The following is a 19,879-nucleotide window of genomic DNA, read 5'->3' as shown; positions in this document are numbered from 1 at the left end:
GTAGGATGACTTCATGCAGAAATCTTTTCCACAATGTTCTCCTCTCCCCTCCTTTCATCCCCCTATCCACCTCCTTTCCTATCTGCATGTCATCAAAATGACATCAAGCAACATGTTCTTTCCACTTTTCTGTCTTTTTGTTTTGTCTCTGTGATCCTTCAGGGTGATGTCAAAACAGAAATGTTTTCCCACACATCTTCTCAGTCAAACGATCCGCAGCTATAAAGACAAGGGCCTTCTCTGACTGCTTCATGTCAAGTTATCTCTCTTTCTTTCCTCTCGGTGTTAGAATCTATCTCCTCTCTCTGTATTTTGTCACATCACTCACTGTGCTGGCTCTCTCTTCCCTTCTCTCTCTTCATCCCTCTGTCATTCACCTCTCTCTCTCTCAGTCTCTATCTCTCTCCCTTCCACAAATCAATATGCTGGCCAACAGGCTGTGTGACAGATAGTGTGCTGCGAGCTGCATGAAAAGCCTTTGTCAATAATATCGGTGCGCTATTGAATTCAGTCTGTGGTTTTTAGCCGTGTCAAGTGGAAAGATTGGGGAGTTCAAAATGTGAGGTGAGGTGAATCGGAGCGGAGGCCCGTGGTTCATTTTTCCCCTTTCTGTGACGGCACGGCTACAAGTCGGTTGTCACAGAAACATTGTTGTTTTGGATGTTTTCACAATTCAAGGTAACGGTGTGTATCTGAGATATTGTGTGCAGAAGGAAAGCTGCTCAAACTGACTTCAAACCGTCAAAAGACTATTGACTTTTTTGCAGTGTTTGGACCATTATACCACCTTACTGTACGGTGTGATAGAAGAGATCATTTCTCTGTCGCCCATAGATGAACAAATCCTCAATAATATTGCAGCATATGGTAACTATATCAAGTAGCATTATCTGATCTATAAAGATAGATCTTTAGCACTCCGAGGATGGACTTTAAAAAGAAAAAAAAAATCGTCCTCTTCTTCGCCTCCACTTGTCTATTATATTCTATATCAGGACACCTCAGAGTGCATTACCTCATTTATACCACGGTCTCTTAAACAGAAGAAAAATAAACAAGGCTGTGTTTAAAGGGTCAGGTCAACCAAATGAGTGATATGTAGCCATGCCACAAAATCTACAGACCTCACTTTCAACTGTTTTCATTGGAACTAGTTTCTCCTGAAGAAGACAGTCCATATAAAAGCTGTCTACTGTGAGGACTGTGGATTATCCAAAGTAATCTCCATTGTATCGAGGTGGATGCAGAAATCTCAAAGATAGAAATCCCAGCACCTGGACTAATGAAAGCAAAACTATTGATGGATACCACTAGAGGCTTTGTCTGTCATTTGGGTGGAGCAACCCTTTAAATTGACCTCCACTTTTTAAGATTTGTTTGGGGTCAGTTTAACCCATGTTTACAGTAAGTTCATCTGCAATCCACAAAGAAAGTTGCGTTTTGGTTGCGCCACTGATCCAGTGTCTGATTTGATAATATGTAGTTTGTGGCTATAGTTTAACACAACCATTTGTTTTACTACATGTCGACAAAGACAAAGTCAGTAACAAATTAAATCATCAGTAAATATGAATTTGAAGTCTGTTGTCAATAGCCATTTATACTCAACAGTAATTCAATTCCGATTCAATACATGCCTGTTCAGAACGGGCCGAATGCTTGTGGTGTTGCTGCTTGCAGCTCTCTTGAGAACCGCTCACACAAACAACTTCACACTCTACACTGCGCTTCCTGAGGTCCTGAACAATACATCTGCCATGACATAGTTGCATCACACACCCAGGTTGCAGCTAATTGCATTCAGAAACATTGGTGAAATACGGAGGTGATTTCCAAATAGGCGTATGCATGGATTTAATTAGTGTAAGTATTTTGCTGGCGGTAAAGTGACGTATTACCATAGTCTGGGGAAAAACAGTCTTACTCACGGGGGGAAAAACACTCCCACTTACTCACGGTCACACGGTGAAATACACTCTAGTTTGATTCTGCTTCCAGTTGGCTATCCGCTCATGTTGACTCCAGGGAAGTGAAGAAGAGTTTGGTTGTAAAATGAACTGCAGCCGATGAGCCGCGGTCTGCCCGCTGTGGACGGCATGATGGACTGTCTGCAGAAGCCTGAAGCTGCACAGAGAGCTGGTCATTTTGTTTATTCAAAGTTTTTTAATATTGAACGTGCGTGTCCTAATTGCACCAAATTTGAAAAAATTACTCTCTTGGGTCCCCAGCAATACAACCGGCAAGTGTAGAATGTTCCGATTCTCTTTTTTCCTTCCCGATACCGATTCCAATACCTGAACTTAGTCATAATAATCCAATACCAGCGTGATTTAAAAAATATATAGTTATTATTATTATTTAACAGCTGTTTACTACTGACCATGAATGGAACGTGTTTGTTTGTTTGCCGAGAATAAACTAAAAAAGACACTTTATCTGTGAGTGCCGGTGATTTGTTTCTTCTGTTCTTACTAATACCTGGCACCGATACTGTTCAAGATTTGGAGACGTGCTCGCTGCTATTTTCTAAGGACATATAGACAGACAGACAGACAGACTGACAGACAGATATTCCTCGCTTTATAGTTAGATACACAAGTGAATGTCACCTTCAGACACAACAAGGGTTGCTTTGGCAAAAATAGACCCGTTGCGTGAAGATAACTGAGAAAAAAAAGCGCGAGAGAGAAGATCTGCTCATGCACTAGTGGACATCAGGGTAAATGTACATTTGGCATTAAGGTGGAATAGATGGTAGATGATGCATAATACAACTAATAGATACGAACTGGAAAACCCACAGTGACATGTGGGTCTGTGTTAATGTCTGTGTGTGTGATAGGGCGACAGACTAGAGTTAATCACATACAATGGCAGTATTACAGTAACACATTTATAGACACACACTCACATATTCAGATACACACACCATCAGGGCTGCCGTCTGTCAAAACACAGAAACTCTTCTAGGAGGGACGTGATGATGTCAGAGAAGAGTTGCCTAGCAACGCACCGTATGTCGTCAGGACGAGTGCATTACGATTTCAGAGAGGGAAAACACACATGTGCACGTAGACTAGGCTCATACTTCAATAACTACACAGCTCACTACACACACCCTGACCCACACGCACACACACACAAAAACATGAGTCATCTGATGAATGTGAGTCATCCACTCCTGAGGGGGCGAAGAGACGCATGATGGGAAATTGTGATGTCAGTGACCTTTAAAGGCCTCTGACCTGGTGACCTGCTGTATGGCAGTTGTATGGGTGCGAATGTAGAAGTAAAAATCAACATTTATGAAGCGATGGGGCTCTATTGTCCTGAAATAATGCAAACCATAGTGTGTTTATATGAGAAAATGAGCTGGTAGCCTCACTTTGCTTTGTGAGCACATTTCCCAATATATGCAGTATCTTTCCACTGTTTGTGAGAAAGAGAAACAACCAATATCAGATTATATAGCTGCCTGCAGGGACACACACACACGCACATGCACATGCACATATGCTTATCTTGTTAACTAATTGAGGCTTCTACATATTGAGACTGGAGTTCAACTGAGAAGACGGCGCGATTAGAATAATTGAAATGGGATGCTGCTGCTGCTGTGCTGCTTAGCTGTAATGCAACCAACTGGAGTCAGCTTTTATTTTGGTAATTCAACAAACTCTGCACTTAGTTCGCTCTCAGTGCACCGATCCCCGGTGTGCCACCAAATCCCCACGCTCCTCTCAGTTTGCACCATAAGTTATATTAAAGTCCACTCTGATGGGGACGCCTCAGCACAACCTTGATTGAACGCTGACTCGGCTCCTCTGCATCACACATGTTGCTTAAGCGGTCCCTTTGCTCAAATTTGCTCAACTTTAGTCGTCATTATTATTCAGCAGGTGCTTTTTCACTGGAGGGCAAGCTTACATTTACCAAGAGTTGTATGCTTTGTTTAGTTTGGACTGGGGCGCCAGAAATGCCAAATTATCATAAATGATGTGTAGTATTTAGGGCTGTCAATCGATTAAAATATTTACTTGCATGATTGTTTATAGTTAACCACGATTCAATTAATCACACATTTTGTTATCTGTTCAAATTGTACCTTAAAGTGAGATTTGTCAAGTATTTAATACTCTTATCAACATGGCAGCGGGCAAATATGCTGCTTTATGCAAATCTATGTAAATATTTATTATTGGAAATCAATTAACAACACAAAACAATGACAAATATTGTCTAGAAACTCTCACAGGTACTGCATGTGATTATCATAAAGAGGGCATGTCTGTAAAGGGGAGACTCGTGGGTAGTCATAGAAGTTTTCATTCACCTATCTTGAGGTCAGAGGTCAAGGGACCCCTTTGAAAATGCCATGGCCATGCCATTTCCCTGCCAAAATGTTGCATTAGTTTGGAGCCTTATTTAGCCTCATTCGCTACTAAGATAATATGACATAGTTGGTACCAATGGATTCTTTAGTTTTTTCTAGTTTCATATGATGCCGGTATCTTCACTCTAGCTTTAAAACTGAGCCACTACAACCTAAAAATCGCGAGTTGCGTTAATTCGTTAAAGAAATTAGTGGCATTAAAACAAATTTGCGTTAACGTGTTATTATTGCCTTAACTTTGACAGCCCTAGTAGTAATGTAATACAAATGTGTGTGTTTGTGTATTTTAGGAGATGACCCATTCCTGGCCTCCTCCTCTCACAGCCATACACACTCCTGGAAAGGCTGATCAGACCAAGTTCCCCATCCCAAACAAGGTGAGTACCAGTTCTCTGTCTTTGTCCCACTACAATCACCTTTCATTCACCAAAGTAAAAGCTATCTGCTTTAAACATTAAGGCTTAAATATGCAAGTTCATTTTGGATTACAAGCCTGTTAATGTGTGCCTTCTTAAATGTTATCATGTTCTGTACTTGTGCTATGACTACATCCTCTCCTTTATTTATGCATGAGTCAATGAGTGGAAAAAAAAAGATGTGAAAGTGTTGAAAAACCTTCACTTAAACTCCCACACTTACTGGTGGCTCATCATAAAACTAACCGCAGTCTGTCACTGAGAATCTTCAGTCTGCTAATTAGATCTGATTCATAAATTCTCTGCAGCAGTGATTGCTGTGATAGAATCAGATTACTGTTGCCTCATCCTGCGCAGTGGCGCAAGTGACAGCCAATGAAATTACAACGTTAATGAAGTACTGAATGTTTAACCTCCTCACTGTGTGTCCAGAGCTGCGAGGAAGTGTGGGTACCACTTTCAAACAAGGCACTCTTTATATATATATATATATATATATATATATGTATATATTATATATATATTTATTATTTATATATATATATATATATATATATTATATATATCTTATATTATTTTTATATATATATGTATTTTTTTTTAATTTAAAGTTGTAATTAATGGTGTTAAGAATTGTTAATGAATCTGTTGCTTTATAGTCATTTGTAAGTCATTTATAAGAATACACCCACCTGTCACTCAAAGCGGCAATGCCCTCGATTATGCCAAACTTTAAACCCTTTAAAATTCACCCTTGGTACAGTTTTCATGACCTGGGAAATTAGCTATAGAGACAAAACCTGTTTATTGTACCAGGCTGTAAAGTAAGTCGGGCGTTTTAACATGGGGATCTATGGGTATTGACTTGCTTTTGGAGCCAGCCTCAAGTGGGCAATTGGAAAACTGAAGTTTTTGGCACTTCCCACGTAGGCTTCATATACGTAGGCTTCATATTTCTATGCGGTTGTCGCTTGGTACCCACCAGTGAATCCACCGATTCCATTAGAATAAGTGACCAGGCCTTCAGAAAAAGGTTCCTTTTTAGAAAGTTGTACTAATGTTTGTTTGGCTCCTCTCAATCATCACTAAAAGAAAAAGTTCAACCCACTTTGAGTTGAAGAAAGCTTTTCCATTTTCTATTTTAAAAACTTGGTATGTGGTCGCTGTTTCCTTAGAAAGAAAAAAAAAAGCCTGTGACATGCAACAAATGATTTACTGTTCATGAAAAACCGAAAAATAAGTGGATTAACAACAGGAACAGTGAGAACAACCAGGGCTGAACACTCAAAGAAAAGAACGTCACTTTACAGAAAGCCAAACTTCACCCACAGAAAATTTCAAGGGAATGACACTGTAGCACCACCCACACTGTCTGTTTGACAGGTGATGTTTGAGAAGTGAAGTGCAGGAACACGACAACAGTAATCAACAAAAGACTGAGACACAATAAAAGCAGGGCCTGAAAAATTGCCACTTCAGAAGATAGATGTTGGGAAAGTTTCTCCCGCTCGCACAAAAAAAACGCTTTACGACGCCTCGTAATGCAAATAGTGGGAGTATTCGTCGCATTAAAAACCAACATAAATGTTATATTCCACATTTATCTCAGGAATGGCGGTAATAGCCTGACTGAAACAGCAGGTGTTTTCCACCGCTGAATGCTTTTATGAATCATTTTTAATATGCAAAACATCACATTGGTGGGGATGTCAAAAGAAACGGCGATGTAAACACAGAGGCGGTAAATCTGACCCGGTAGTTAATGAATTAGGGAAGACTGTTGTGGCGCTTTCAGCCCCCCGGCGTCACACTAATCCTGCCAGCGAGTTTTTGAGAATGAGGTGGAGCGCCGACGCGGGGAGATGAGAGGATCTGAATCCTGTGTAATGGCGTCGTTGTACTGCTGTGAAATCAATAATGACATCTGTTGGTTTATTCATTCAACTCATCGCCCTCTGGCTTCCTCTCTCCCTCTCTCCCTCTCTCTAGGAGTCACAGCATGTGACCTCGGGCTACAACACCCAGAGTAAGTTTCCCAGCACCAACACTCACACACTAGCTCTATGGTAATTAACACTGGAGAGGCCATAAAGGCGATACCACCCAGAAGAAATGCGAGAAGAGCAGCTTGATGTTCAAATGAATTCATAGCCACGGGAGCACGCTGGTCTGCGAAAACCTTTTATCTTTTCTGTGTTCATGTGAACAAGTAATCAGACAAACATGGTTTTACACACACAGCTAAATTGGTTTGATTGATTGTGGAGTTTTTTATTGTTAAAAACAGCGAGCATGCTCACCCACAGGAACACACACTTTTGTCAGTCAGCGTTTGATATGTGGGGACTGAAACACACCAAAGTGTGATTTGCTGCCATTCATGGACAATTACACCTTCGGATCATTTATTCCCGAGCTCGCACTTAAGTGGTGAGTGAAGCACAGACGGCTTATCAGGTGCTTGTGTTTGAACTGGCAGCATTGACTTAGAAGTGGGCAATGTGGATCAAATGTCCATAGTGTATGTAATTTTACACTGCCGTATTAATATATATCATTATATAGTTGATTTTTTTTTTTTTTTGAAAGACAAAATAATCCAGTAAGAAAATATATTTTTCGGCTTGACTTTTATGTGTCATTAACGCTTGGAATTAACATTAGGGCTGCATGATTATGGCCAAAATGATAATCATGATTATTTTTTATCAATATTGAGATCACGATTATTCATAGATTTTAGGGACAAAATATTTGCATTGCTATTTCACATTTAAATAAATAGAGCGCTGCTTTCACTGCCACTTCATTCCAACTGTCAAATGCTCTAAATGCTATCCTTTTACTGTGTTATTGTCATCTATAGTGGTTATTTGCATAAAAACAAACAATTCAAATGATTGATCTTTAAATATTTGCCTTGTTAAAAAAAGAAATCTTGGCATGAGTAGTTCTAATTATATAATCTAAGCTGCTTAGAGCTAGTGTCAGTAAGTTAAACAGGTCATAATTCCCTCTCTAATATCTATTTTATATTGCTGTGAAACCATCTCCCTCAAACATCTGGATTCATTCAAGTTTCTCACAAAAAAACTACATTTTACAAGATTACATTTGAACACATCATGATAGCATTTTGATTTACCATCGCCCAATACTCATTTTTACTAGAGTAGAGCTTGAACGCATCATAATGTAACTCAATGAACCTACCTCCGTTAACGAAGATATTCAGCCCCGTGCTGTAGGCAGACGAGCAAGTTACTGTGAATACTCTGAGCAGCATCATGGGAATGAATTATAATATATTAGCTGTCTGATTAAATTGGATGTTCCAAGGTTGTTTTAAAGTTGTTCCTCCACGGCTTATTTTGGACTTGCGGTTGTGATAAATTGCAGCTTTAAGTCTTCTTCACTCACACTGAAGAACTTACACACCGAAGACATGTTGTGTGTGTGAGACGTTACTGACTGTGCCGCTGTGTGCCGACGTAAAACCATCATGTGACAACTGCAAAACTCAGATCTGAGACGGCTGAAAACCTCCCGGCTCCGATCGGCTGCTGACTGACGGTGCATCTCTAGCTGTTAGTTTAGGATGCGCTTGATTTATGTAGCAGAGATTTCTATGAGCGGAGCATGCATTTTAAATGTCAATATCGAAGTCAATCATGTTAATTTAATTGTGGGAAGCCAAAATCATGATCGCGATTAATATTTGATTAATTGTGCAGCCCTAATTAATATCTAGATAACTAAAAACATGATGCAAGGTGCAAATGCACAAAGGACGCATTGTGATCAGAAAGTGCTTTAGAAATGAATGAAGCCTGTTCATGTCATGGCTTCCCTTGACAACCAGCCCTTCCTAACTAATTTACACTTTGACATCCAATCACAATGCAGGCACAAATTGAGATAATGAGAATGCTTGTTAAGATCAGTTGTGAATGCAAAGGCTGTTATATTGAATGTCATTATCCAGACAATGTATCCAGATACAGATCATGTGTAAACACATTATGAGCATCATTCCATTAGTCCCTCGCTGGCTGGTAAATGAACACATTTTTCACATTTCACACTCCCGCTACAAACTAGGGACTTTTGTAAAGTAGGCTTTCTGTTAAAAAATTGGAAAATCTCCAAGCCCAAGCTCAGATAACAAGAAAAAGGTAACAAGTAGACCTTGAGTTAAAGAGGACCTGTTATGCTCATTTTCAGGTGCATACTTTTATTTTGGGTTTCTACGAGAACAGTTTCTAAATCATCAGTTATTTTAACATGGGGTTGGAGACAGCCTATGTTACAAACTGTGGGTATGGCGTTTGTAATCTTTTCTTTTTTTTTCTTCTTTTTGTTAAATAATGATCTGTCTCGCACAAAAATTACACAACAGTTTTCACAGGTTTGGTGGATTTATCCTTTAAATACCTGACTAATTAAGATAATTCATTGCATTGATGCAAAAATCCTATGAATTCCAACAGTGCTTTAAACCTGCTCATTGATTTTCAACATTGCCCACAAGTCCCTAATAAAACACGACATGAAGGGATAGCTGCCTAAACATTAGGGCTGTCAGAGTTAAAGCGATAATGACGCTAATATCTTTAACTCATTAACGCAACTTATGTTTTTTAGGTTTTAGCGAACTCAGTTTTAAAGATATGATACTAGTTTCATGTGATACCAGAAAACGAAAGCAATCCATTGGTGCCAACCATGTCATACTAGCTTGTCGCAAAGGAGACGAAATAACACTCCAAACTTATGCTAAATTTTAGCGAGGAATGGCCATTTTCAAAGGGGTCCCTTGACCTCTGACCTCAAGATATGTGAATGTAAATGGGTTCTATGGGTACCCACGAGTCTCCCCTTTACAGACATGCCCACTTTATGATAATCACATGCAGTTTGCGGCAAGTGGAGACTCGTGGGTACCCATAGAACCCATTTTCAGGTCAAGGGATCCCTTTGAAAATGGCCAATGTCAGTTTTTCCTTGCCAAAATTTAGCATACGTTTGGGGTGTTATTTAGCCTCCTTCCTGACAAGCTAGTATGACATGGTTAGTATGGATGGATTCTTTAGGTTTTTCTAGTTTCATATGATACCAGTATCTTCACTTTAGCTTTAAGACTGAATCAGCTACAACCTAAAAATCCCACGTTGCATTAATGCATTAAAGAAATTAGTGGAGTTAAAACAAATTTGCCTTAACTTGTTATTATCACGTTAACTTCGACAGCCCTAATACGTAAAATATAGACTAGTTGATAGAATCTCTTTTGTCTCATGATATATATCCTTATACAACCCAATACTGCATTTGATACATTACAGTAGTTGTGACTCCCAGGCATCAGATCATCAAAAGCTCGTCTGATCTGGTGCTCTTGTGTTAACCCCCATCTTGTAGTGTTTTGAGATGTTTGTGATGTATATAAAGCTGATATATTCCCCCACTGGCGGGTTTTTCTCTCTGATATGAACAGAAGAAAACACAACTGACTAGAATATAAAACACAGCGAAAAGGGTTCTGCTCCAAAAGTCTGTATATCCATTTAGAAAATAAATCATCACCTCCAAGTTTTTGTCAGGTAGTGCATTTCAGTTTGAATTTTATTCCTATCACAACTCCTGTTACCAAAGCAAAGCAACAACAACACACACTCTAATTGAATCACACTGGAACAGAGTGTCATGTTTTCCAGCGTAACACACACACATCTACAGTGATTTGAGCCTGGCTGCTTGTCAAAAACTAATCAACACGCACACACAAACCAAGACACGTGCAAAACAGTGATGCTTGAATGTCTGCTGTTGTGTTGCAGAGCGATGTACTGTATCAGCTAACAAGCCTGCTGCGAAACCACCAACTGCACCACAGAAGTCGTGAGTATCTCCCTCTCTGACATTCACACACATAAACAGAGAATTTCTGACCCGCTGCTGCTGCGTTTGCCTCAAGGTAAAATTAAGCTTGACTTTTGGATGAAATTCACTGGTAGGAGGAAAAAAAAAAAAAAAAAAGATTGTGTGGATCAGAGCGGGAAAGTGCAGCTACATTAATTTAACGTGAGCCAGGAGCATATTGCAACATCGCTGGCTGCAGCCCACTCCACTTCACTCACAGGAGCCGTACAGCAGGATTCATGGCCGGCTGAGATTGGAAAGGAAGAAATCTTGGCTTGTAAATCCGCCTCATGACCCTGATTTATCCCGCGCTTGACCACAGAAGCTCAGTGATTTTGTTTTAGAAAATTGACAGTTTGCTCAACCCTTTCCCCCGAATAGTGATTTCCAATCATAGCTTAGTAACTGAAACGATGTAGCCGAACCTTTAGCCTTTCCACAATGAGAAAAACAGAAATAAAAAGTATAAGGAATGGATTAAACTGTGTGTTTAACGTAAAATGCAAACCATAGAAATAGAATAGACATTGAGCTGTTTTCTGTGGTAATTTGGCTAGGGTTGTACAAAAGAAAATGGTGACAACAGAACACACGTCCGTGGGGCCATAAATTGTTGTCGCAGCTCACGTGGAAGAGAGTGGCTCAGCTCTGGAAACGGATGTCTGGCTTGTTAGCTGGGTAGCTTGTCCTTCTCGGGAGTGGCGGAAAGTGAGACGGAGGGACCGTTAGACCCAGGACTGCTGCTCTAGCCACTAGTTGGGATGTTTTGCATACTCTTTTACTTTAGCTTCACTAGCCAGCGGCGCCGGAATGAGTTTTGAAATGGCGGTGCCAGCTTTAGATGAGGTAATACAGTATTTCCCACAGGATTTTGAGAGACTGTGGTGTGGTGCTCCCCCGGAAGAAAATTGTATGAACATATTAAAGTTCAATGCATCAATCTGGAGCACTTTGAGAGCACAATTACCTCAGAATTATGAGAGGTTTTCATGAAAAAATACCATGACCAATTGTAACAATGGTTAAGGTTAGGCATTGACCTCGAATGGTTAAGGTTAGGTATTGACTTCGAATGGTTAAGGTTAGAACCGGTTGTCGGGCAGCGAGTCTCGCGAGAGTTTCTGCAATTTGCGTGTTACCTTCTAGACACAACCCTCATTTAGAGCTTGATTTCATGGAAGTTAACATGTCCCGCCTGTTAAATTTAATCCAGTTTTATTTTGGTTTTGGTTTGAGACATTGGGAGATAGCTTACTCGTGTCTTCAAGCAATATAGATGGTGAGGCAAGGCCAACGCCGTAATCACGGTTTTACACTCGGCGGCTCATGTTGTCACTGTCTTGGAAAGGGAGGAGTGAGCAGAGAGGTACTCAGTTGATTGCAATCTGCAACCACACCACTAGATGCCGCCAAATCCTACACACTGTGCCTTTCAAAACCAAACCAGAGAAAATGTATCTATTTCAGAATATTACCTAAATCCCCCTATTGATTTTGCTTTCCTCAAGTGTTTTGTGTCTTCTTGTTTAATTTCTCTCTCTTTATCTGGGGAAGATAAGATTTTTGCTCTATCCGCTGTCATATTAAATGAGAGCTTTCAAGTGCTAAGTGCAATGCATTATTTATATATTCGATGAAAGCTAATTTAGAGAAAAGGAGAGAAAATGTGGCGAGTGTGGTGTCAGAAAAGGAGCTTTTTAAAATGAAAAAAGACTTGATGGCCGAAAGATGATGCAAAACTCCTGCAAGTTAAGAAAAAAGTCAAAGCAATCTATAGTTAGCATTAATTCAGCAGTAGGTCAGCGTGTAAACTCTCATTTCCTCCTCTTTGAGTATGTAGTTAATTATATCTCCATTAGGATGATGTCTGCTGGAGCTGTGGTGCTTTTTGTGGCTCATTTTGCTTCCAAAGCCGATAAGCCTATTTCTTCTGATTACTATTGTTTGCCCTGAGGTGTAATATTTTCCCATCTTGTATTCGAGCATAAATGCTGCTTTGTTTATTAGGGTGAAATAATTGTTATTGGTTAAAAACAATGCCTGGTTTACTGCAGCCATCAGGCTCTCCTCTGTGTTACAGTGACGCTAAAATGTTTCGGATAATGAATAGACCTAGCTCGTCTTATTCAAGAGTAATTGTGCTGTTGAGGCTAATTGCTATATTCTTTGCTGAATGTTTACATTACTGAAAACTCATCCAACAGTAATCCCCGCAAATAGGCTCTGTATACCTTAACGCCACATTAGCACGTTTTCTTCTTTCATTAGAGCAGAGATTACTGTACCTTCCCGCTCCAGGAGTTTCATTACTCCGCTCTGATCCAATCACATGATGTTGTGACAACTGCATGAATGTAACAGAGTGGAAGAAGCAGCAAAGAAGACTCTTGTCTGGTCGAACCAGCTTTTGTGTTTGCTCAGCCTGCGGTGTGGTTGTCTCCCCTGCCGGCAGCAACAGGGAAACACAGAGAACGCCTTGCTTTTATTATCACAGAGCTCTCTTAACAGCGGTGCTGGACAATCACACACGGTGCCCTGCAGAGTGTAGCATGCTAGATAGAGCAAGGCACTAACACTGCTAGGGTTATGAGTTCACCTCTCTGTTTTGCTCAGTGCGTAAAGAATTCCCACTCTGATGCTTTGTCACCGGTAAGTAACAGGTGACCCGGTCAGAGGAGGACAATACGCAGCCAGTGTCATTGTGATGGTATTACACTGTAATAATATGATACAAGTTGGAGTGTGAATGCACTTATTGTAAGTTGTTTGGCGTCTGCCAAGTGAATGCAATTCAATAATGTACATTTTGAATGAAGTTTCAGCACCGTTAACACGTCTGATGGGTGGAAGTGCATGTTTATTTTCTAATGCATTCAGGTGTAAATGGGGATAGATCTTTTTTTACATTACAAATATGTATCTTTTCCTTCAAAAATAAAGCACAGTATCAGTGAGAATAGCCAATGAGGCCTCAGGATGGGTGCCGTTAGGATTTTATCGATACTACTACTCTTATCGATCTTTATTGATACTCTCATTGGTTCTTTTTCATAATTAAACAATTTCTTTTTAATATACTATTTAAAAAAAAGAGAATAAATTCAGAACAGGATTAGTATTTAAATTTTAAATATAACTAAATGTTCTTTTAGAGCAGCAACAGTAATGTTTACAAAAGCAAAGTCACTATATAAACTGAATAATCTCACTGGAAACAAATCTAAAATATCAACAAAATAAATAATATTCCTGAGTGAAGTTTATTAAGAATGAAAAACACAGACATCAGTCAGTATCAGTCATTCCTCCTGTCCTCTGTCCCCCATATTAACACACAGCATCAAACATGCCGATGTTTTGTGTGTTTGGCATCATAATAAGTAATACAGTGTGTCGCACATTACATTTCTGAAGAACCATCCAGCACAGGGAGTATGTGTAGTGCTTCATAGAAACGGTCTGCAGGAATAAATAGAAAATGACAGACCTTTAAGAAGACTTCAAAAACTTGTTGAACTAAAGTCTGTGTTCAAATGTTATTACAGACTACTGCAGAATTAATGACCCAGTCGTATTGAAGCTCTGTCCAGCTCTTTTAGGGTTTTGCATGTGTGCCTCTGGCACTTATCTTTAGACCAGTGGTTCCTAACCCTTTTTTTGGCTGGACCGCAGACGGCCAGCCAAAGAAAGACGCAAAAGTCTGTCACTGACTGAGTGATGAAGTTACACGATTGGTCAGCCGAGTGTTGGAGTTTCCTCGCTGGCCGTTGCTCTTTCAAAATGAAAAGGCGGGGAACAGTCCGTTATGCAAATGAGCCCGTCCAGTGCTAGACGTCTGGCTCACGAAACTTGGACCAGGCTGTCAGACTAGGCGATCTAGTTCTAAAATTAAACGAGATTCATCAGAGCGTAGCCAAATTTCTCGCTTCAAATGTTTTCAGAAGTAGATTTTGGTGGATTGTTTAGACGGAATAACAGAAAGTTTACGAGCAGGCCGTCACGTTGATTCCTGTTTGAAACGGCAAGCAGAAAACCAGGGACCGATCAGGTGCATTCAACGATGGGGTACGGAACCGCTTTAACGGCCAGTTGAGTGGAGCAGCATGTCCCCTAGTGTCCTTGCTGGACCTGGTGGACATTCACCATTAGATTTAACATTATAGACATGACCACTGACTATTTGTGTAACAATTTAGCCACAAATTCACAGACTGACCGTACACTGTCCAGCAATATACGCAGTTTATTTTTGTTCAGTCTTGTTTCTACTCTCGTCACTGGTTGCTTATGTCTCCTGCACACGGCCAGTTCAATCAAAGTGTGTTTTTTTTTTCATCCTTGTTTCATTTGAATAAAAATGGGGTAAAACGATCCAGTAACTCACAAGGGAAAAAAAGCAAAGATAAGAAGAAAGTCTAAACAAGTTAAGGTAATTTGGTGCAGCAGAAATATTTTTTTCTGCTTTCTGCTGCTTTGAAGTTTGCATGAGCAGTGATGAGCATGTTAGGACAATGAAAAGAGTCCCACGCACAAAAACTCAAGCATCATTAACAGTTGATGTCGCAGGAGTCAGTGCAGCAATGACGGCTTCGCACCGAAATGGAGTAAATGAGAGGATGGCGTAGACCTCGGTGTTAAGCACAGCAGGAAAGAAAGCATGAAGGGACAGAATAAAGGCTGGTCTAAACAAATGAGTACCGATTGTGGACATGAACTGGGAGAAACTTGTTCAGCTTGAGAGTTTAAGCCAGTCAACTGTGAGAGAGATTTAGGTGTGTGTTTTGTTTGCTGTCTGAGTAGATCTGAAATTCTTTATTGCAGCTTGTTGAGCAATCAGTCATTAGCAGAGCGTCGCTTTGATTTAACTTCAGAAAGTAAAGTGATAGTTTGGCTGTTTCTCAGTGGGGTTGTATGAGGTACTTATCCATAGTCAGTGTATTACCTACAGTAGATGACGGTCGGCATGTCCCCTGTTTGGAGAAGCAAACAGGAGTTACTGCACAGGAGCAAAACGATGTACTGCTGTGGACGGGGCTGGCAGCAAAACGTATTTTAGCCACCTCAAATAAAGGCCCACCTTAAAATTATCAATATCAGTTTAGGTTTACGCTATATTTAGAATATTTTCAACGCTTTAACTTGCCGTCAGACAGCCCCTTTGCGATGGGGAACTGAAGCCGTTTTATCTGTCTATGCTCTTTTGAAAGCCACCAGACTCCTTTGACAAAAAACAGTAACAGTAACATGGTAGTTGCTGGTCTACCACTGCCTCGATTGGTTAGTTTGTGTTTTGTGTGACTTTGGTGAATCCAAACTAATCCTTTAAAACACCAAAGTGGAAAAATAACACACACAAACTAACTGATCGAGGCAGCGGTAAACCAGCAACCCCCGTTGTAGGAGCTATTTAGCTTGTGTTGTTAGTATATAGTTGTTGTTTTAATAACAATAAGTAGTATTGTTTGATTTATTACTCCAGATATTTACTTTATTTATATTACATTTTTGATTGTTTTTCTTTTGCTAGTTATTTGTTTAATTATTTTCTTGTTTAGTATATTAAGTTTTTGCATAAATTAGTATTTTTATTTTTAAAGTTCTCTTTGGTTTATGAATTGGGTAAAACTGTGGGCACCTGCGGTCATATAGGTAGGTTGGCAGGTAGCTCCAGCATGCACCTGTGTGGGTTTATGTTTTTTTAGCAGATCAAGAGAGGTAGCGACATCCATGTTTTCTTTTTTCTTATTTTTCCGACAAATGGCCACTGCACCCTTGGTCTGCGAGGTAAAATTACTGTTTCTGTCAAAGGAGTCTAGTTGTTTTGGTGAGAGCGTAGATAACAGCTTCAGTTTCCCATCGGAAAGGGCTGTCTGACAGCAAGTAAAACTTAGAAGTTATTCTAAATATAGCATACACTTAAACAGATTTTTTTAGGTGGCTAAAATCCGTTTTGCTGCCGGCCCCGTCCACAGCAGTACATTGCTTTGCTACCGTGTCAGTACTTCTGTCTGTTTCTCTAAGCTGTGGCGTGGCGAACGTCATTTGCTTTAGGTAATATACTGACGTACTTCATACCAACCCACTTCAAAAAATCCAAACTACCCATTTAACATCCTCTCAGACAAACTTCCGCAAGTAATGGAGCTCTACTACCGCTTTACTTTAAGAAATAAAGACTCCATTTTATGAAGGCAATTAAGAGCCTTGTAGAAATTTGATGCCGTGCTTTCTAAGCTCGGCATGTCACGGATGCTTTAGTCCATAACTCATTTATATCTGACTGCGTCTGTCCTCATAGATGCTTCCACTCTCTCTTGCATTTTATTCTCCATGCTTCCTCTCCTCTCTCTCTCTCTCTATTCAGTCTCCATCTCCCTCTCTCTATCCCCCTCCGTCACTCGCTCCCCTTCTCCTCTCCGTCATTATCATCTCCATCTCACTCACTATCTCCCTCTCCCCATCTGTCCCTTCTTATGAAATAAAACATGAATCCATTATTCATTCATTCAAACATATCTATCATCGCCGCGTGCTGCACTGTGCCCCTTATCTGCAAAGCTTTTTCTTATTGTGCTTCAGTTATTCACGACTCGTACGGTCCCATCTGAAAACACCACAACACTGGGGAGTGTTTTTTTAGCGGTGCAAGCACTGACAAGAGTGGTTCGTGAGGCAGTAAAAATCCCTTCAGGGGATTCTCCTGTCATAACAATAGCGGTGCCAGCTTAAAATAACAGTAGTTTGTGTGGAAGGTTTATATAAAGCAATAAAACATGGGAGCTTGCCAATGCACAGCACATAAATACTGAATAATTTGTGTGGTAAGGAGCAGGTGATGCTCTGAGGGAGGTCATGTTATCGACTATGTCTTGTATATCTTTTTCATAGCCTGCATACATCTATGTTGTAAAAATTTCATCTGTAACGTGGGGAGAATAAAACAAACACGGCTAATAAAGGAAACAGGGCAATAAGCGGGTCCTTTATCGCTGTGGTTCTCAAAGTGGGGTCTGGGGACCCACAGAGGTCCGGGGCATTCTGCCAGGGGGTCCGTGAAAAGTTTTCAGATTCATTCATTTAAATTATCTTAATATAATTCAATTGTTTTACAAAAGGCTTCATAATTCATAGAATGTAGTCATAGTTCATGTGGATGTTTCTGCATTCGGTTAGACCAAGTGACGTAGTATATTGAGCGACTGTTATTGAAAGTTATGTGGTATAATAACGAGTATAACAAGCTAGAAAGTCCTCTAAGGGCAGGCCGGAGGTGTGATGGATGGGTCAAACAAACACAGGACATCCACCCAGGAGACCGCTGTTCGTATCGCGTGCGAAACCAAAAGTAAACGTTGACTGTATGCTTTTCACATAATGTTGTTTTGTGTAACGTTGTTTTGCGTAACCTTGTTTTGCCTAACCTTGCTTTGTGTAGGGGTCAAACAAACACAGGACTTTCACCCAGGAGACCGCTGTTGTCACGTGTGAAACCAAAAGTAAACGTTGCCTTTACACTTTTTACGCAACACAAGTTTTGCGTAAGGTTGTCACGCTTGTACCGTAATAAAGTACACTAAGGGTGGTAGTTATTTATTCATGGTAGTTATTTATTCATGCTAGTTACGTTGTTTCGAGGGCTGTCAAGACTGTCAGACTGTACCCAAGGGGGATTGGTCAAGTATTTAATAGTCTTATCAACATGGGAGTGGACAAATATGCTTGTTTTCTCACAGGTACTGCATTTAGCATAAAAAAATATGCTCAAATCATAACATGGCAAACTGCAGCCCAACAGGCAACAACAGCTGTCAGTGTGTCAATGTGCTGACTTGACTATGATTTGCCCCAAACTGCATGTTATATCATAAAGTGGGCATGTCTGTAAAGGGGAGACTCGTGGGTACCCATAGAACCCATTTGTAAGCACTTTGTAACCTTGTTTTGAAAAGTGCTATATAAATACAATTATTATTATTTTCATTCACATATCTTGAGCTCAAAGGGACCCCTTTGAAAATGGCTATGCCAGTTTTTCCTCGCCAAAATGTAGCATAAATTTGGAGCGTTATTTAGCCTCCTTCACGACAAACTAGCATGACATCGTTGGTACCAATGGATTCCTTAGGTTTTCAGTATCTTCATTCTAGCTCTCATACTGAACCTACTATAGCCTCTGAAAGACAGTAAAGTCGGTGGATCTCAGAGGGTTAAATGTGCAGTGGCAAACATGTTTTATTAATATGGAAATTCTAGCTTTAAAGCTGGGCCTTTTTTCTGACGACTGAGTTGGTATAATAGTTCATAGATTACATTATAATCTATAACTCTGCAAATATGTTTAAAACATGTCTAATATCTTTCTAATACTGTACTAGTGTTGTTCTTTCATATAACTAAGACTATAGGAGTGTAAAAACAGGCAAATGATTCCAATGGACATACATGACGGGGTCTCTGGTATATTCTTAGATTGAGAACATCTGCTTTATCATGTTATAAGCCCCCCAAAACATCCATGTAAGATCCTGACTGAGGGAGTGATCTCAGCTAAGCACGTCCTCTTTGTTTCCAAGGAATTCTTGGCTGTAGGTCAGCGGTTGTCAGACAGAAAGTTTCCAGGTGAAAAAACAATCTGGCTTTCCTCTCCAAGCCCTAAAAGACGAACATCTGGTAGGTTTTTGGCGGCGAAGTACTCCATCCACCGTCCACTTCCCCATTCCCCAACATGAACCAGCACTGCTTTTGCAATTAATCCGTTTGCCAGAAAGGTTCTTCAAAGGGAATTGCAGATCGCGACTCGCCATATCCGACCTAACACAAGCAGACGGGGGGGTCAGGGCCGCAATAACGCATGTCCCTTTGTCTCCGTGCAGAATGTTGGAGGATGACCTGAAGATCAGCAGCGACGAGGAAGAGGCCGAGCAGCAGGTGAGCGCCGTTCGTTCATTTATCTGTGTGACCATCGTCCTTCGCTCCATCTGTCCTCCAATCACTCATGCATTCACATCCATTACATTAAGTTCATCTTTGTATATGTGATATTTACTGACTCGTTCATCTGTCCATGCAGGAATCAGTTCAACCCTCATTTCTGAAAGCATCCATTGACAATCCATTCTTCTTCTCATTTACTATTTCACCAGTTGGT

The 19,879-nt window shown here is 40.3% G+C and overlaps 1 protein-coding gene across 2 annotated transcripts in view; it reads left to right on the top strand.

Moving 5' to 3' along the window:
- aff2 (AF4/FMR2 family, member 2) overlaps nt 1-19,879 on the top strand; it is a 211,308-nt gene that overhangs the window by 116,106 nt on the left and 75,323 nt on the right. For both annotated transcript variants that reach the window (XM_037780205.1, XM_037780204.1), the window contains exons 6-9: nt 4,684-4,770; nt 6,799-6,835; nt 10,650-10,710; nt 19,605-19,659. In XM_037780205.1, coding sequence (XP_037636133.1) covers nt 4,684-4,770; nt 6,799-6,835; nt 10,650-10,710; nt 19,605-19,659 — 240 coding nt within the window. The remainder of the gene's footprint in view (nt 1-4,683; nt 4,771-6,798; nt 6,836-10,649; nt 10,711-19,604; nt 19,660-19,879) is intronic.

This window comes from Sebastes umbrosus, chromosome 9 (genome assembly GCF_015220745.1).
Source record: "Sebastes umbrosus isolate fSebUmb1 chromosome 9, fSebUmb1.pri, whole genome shotgun sequence".
NCBI classification, from domain to species: Eukaryota; Metazoa; Chordata; class Actinopteri; order Perciformes; family Sebastidae; genus Sebastes; species Sebastes umbrosus.
Note: the sequence above shows the minus strand (reverse complement) of the source record. Positions and strands in the feature narration are given on the sequence as shown.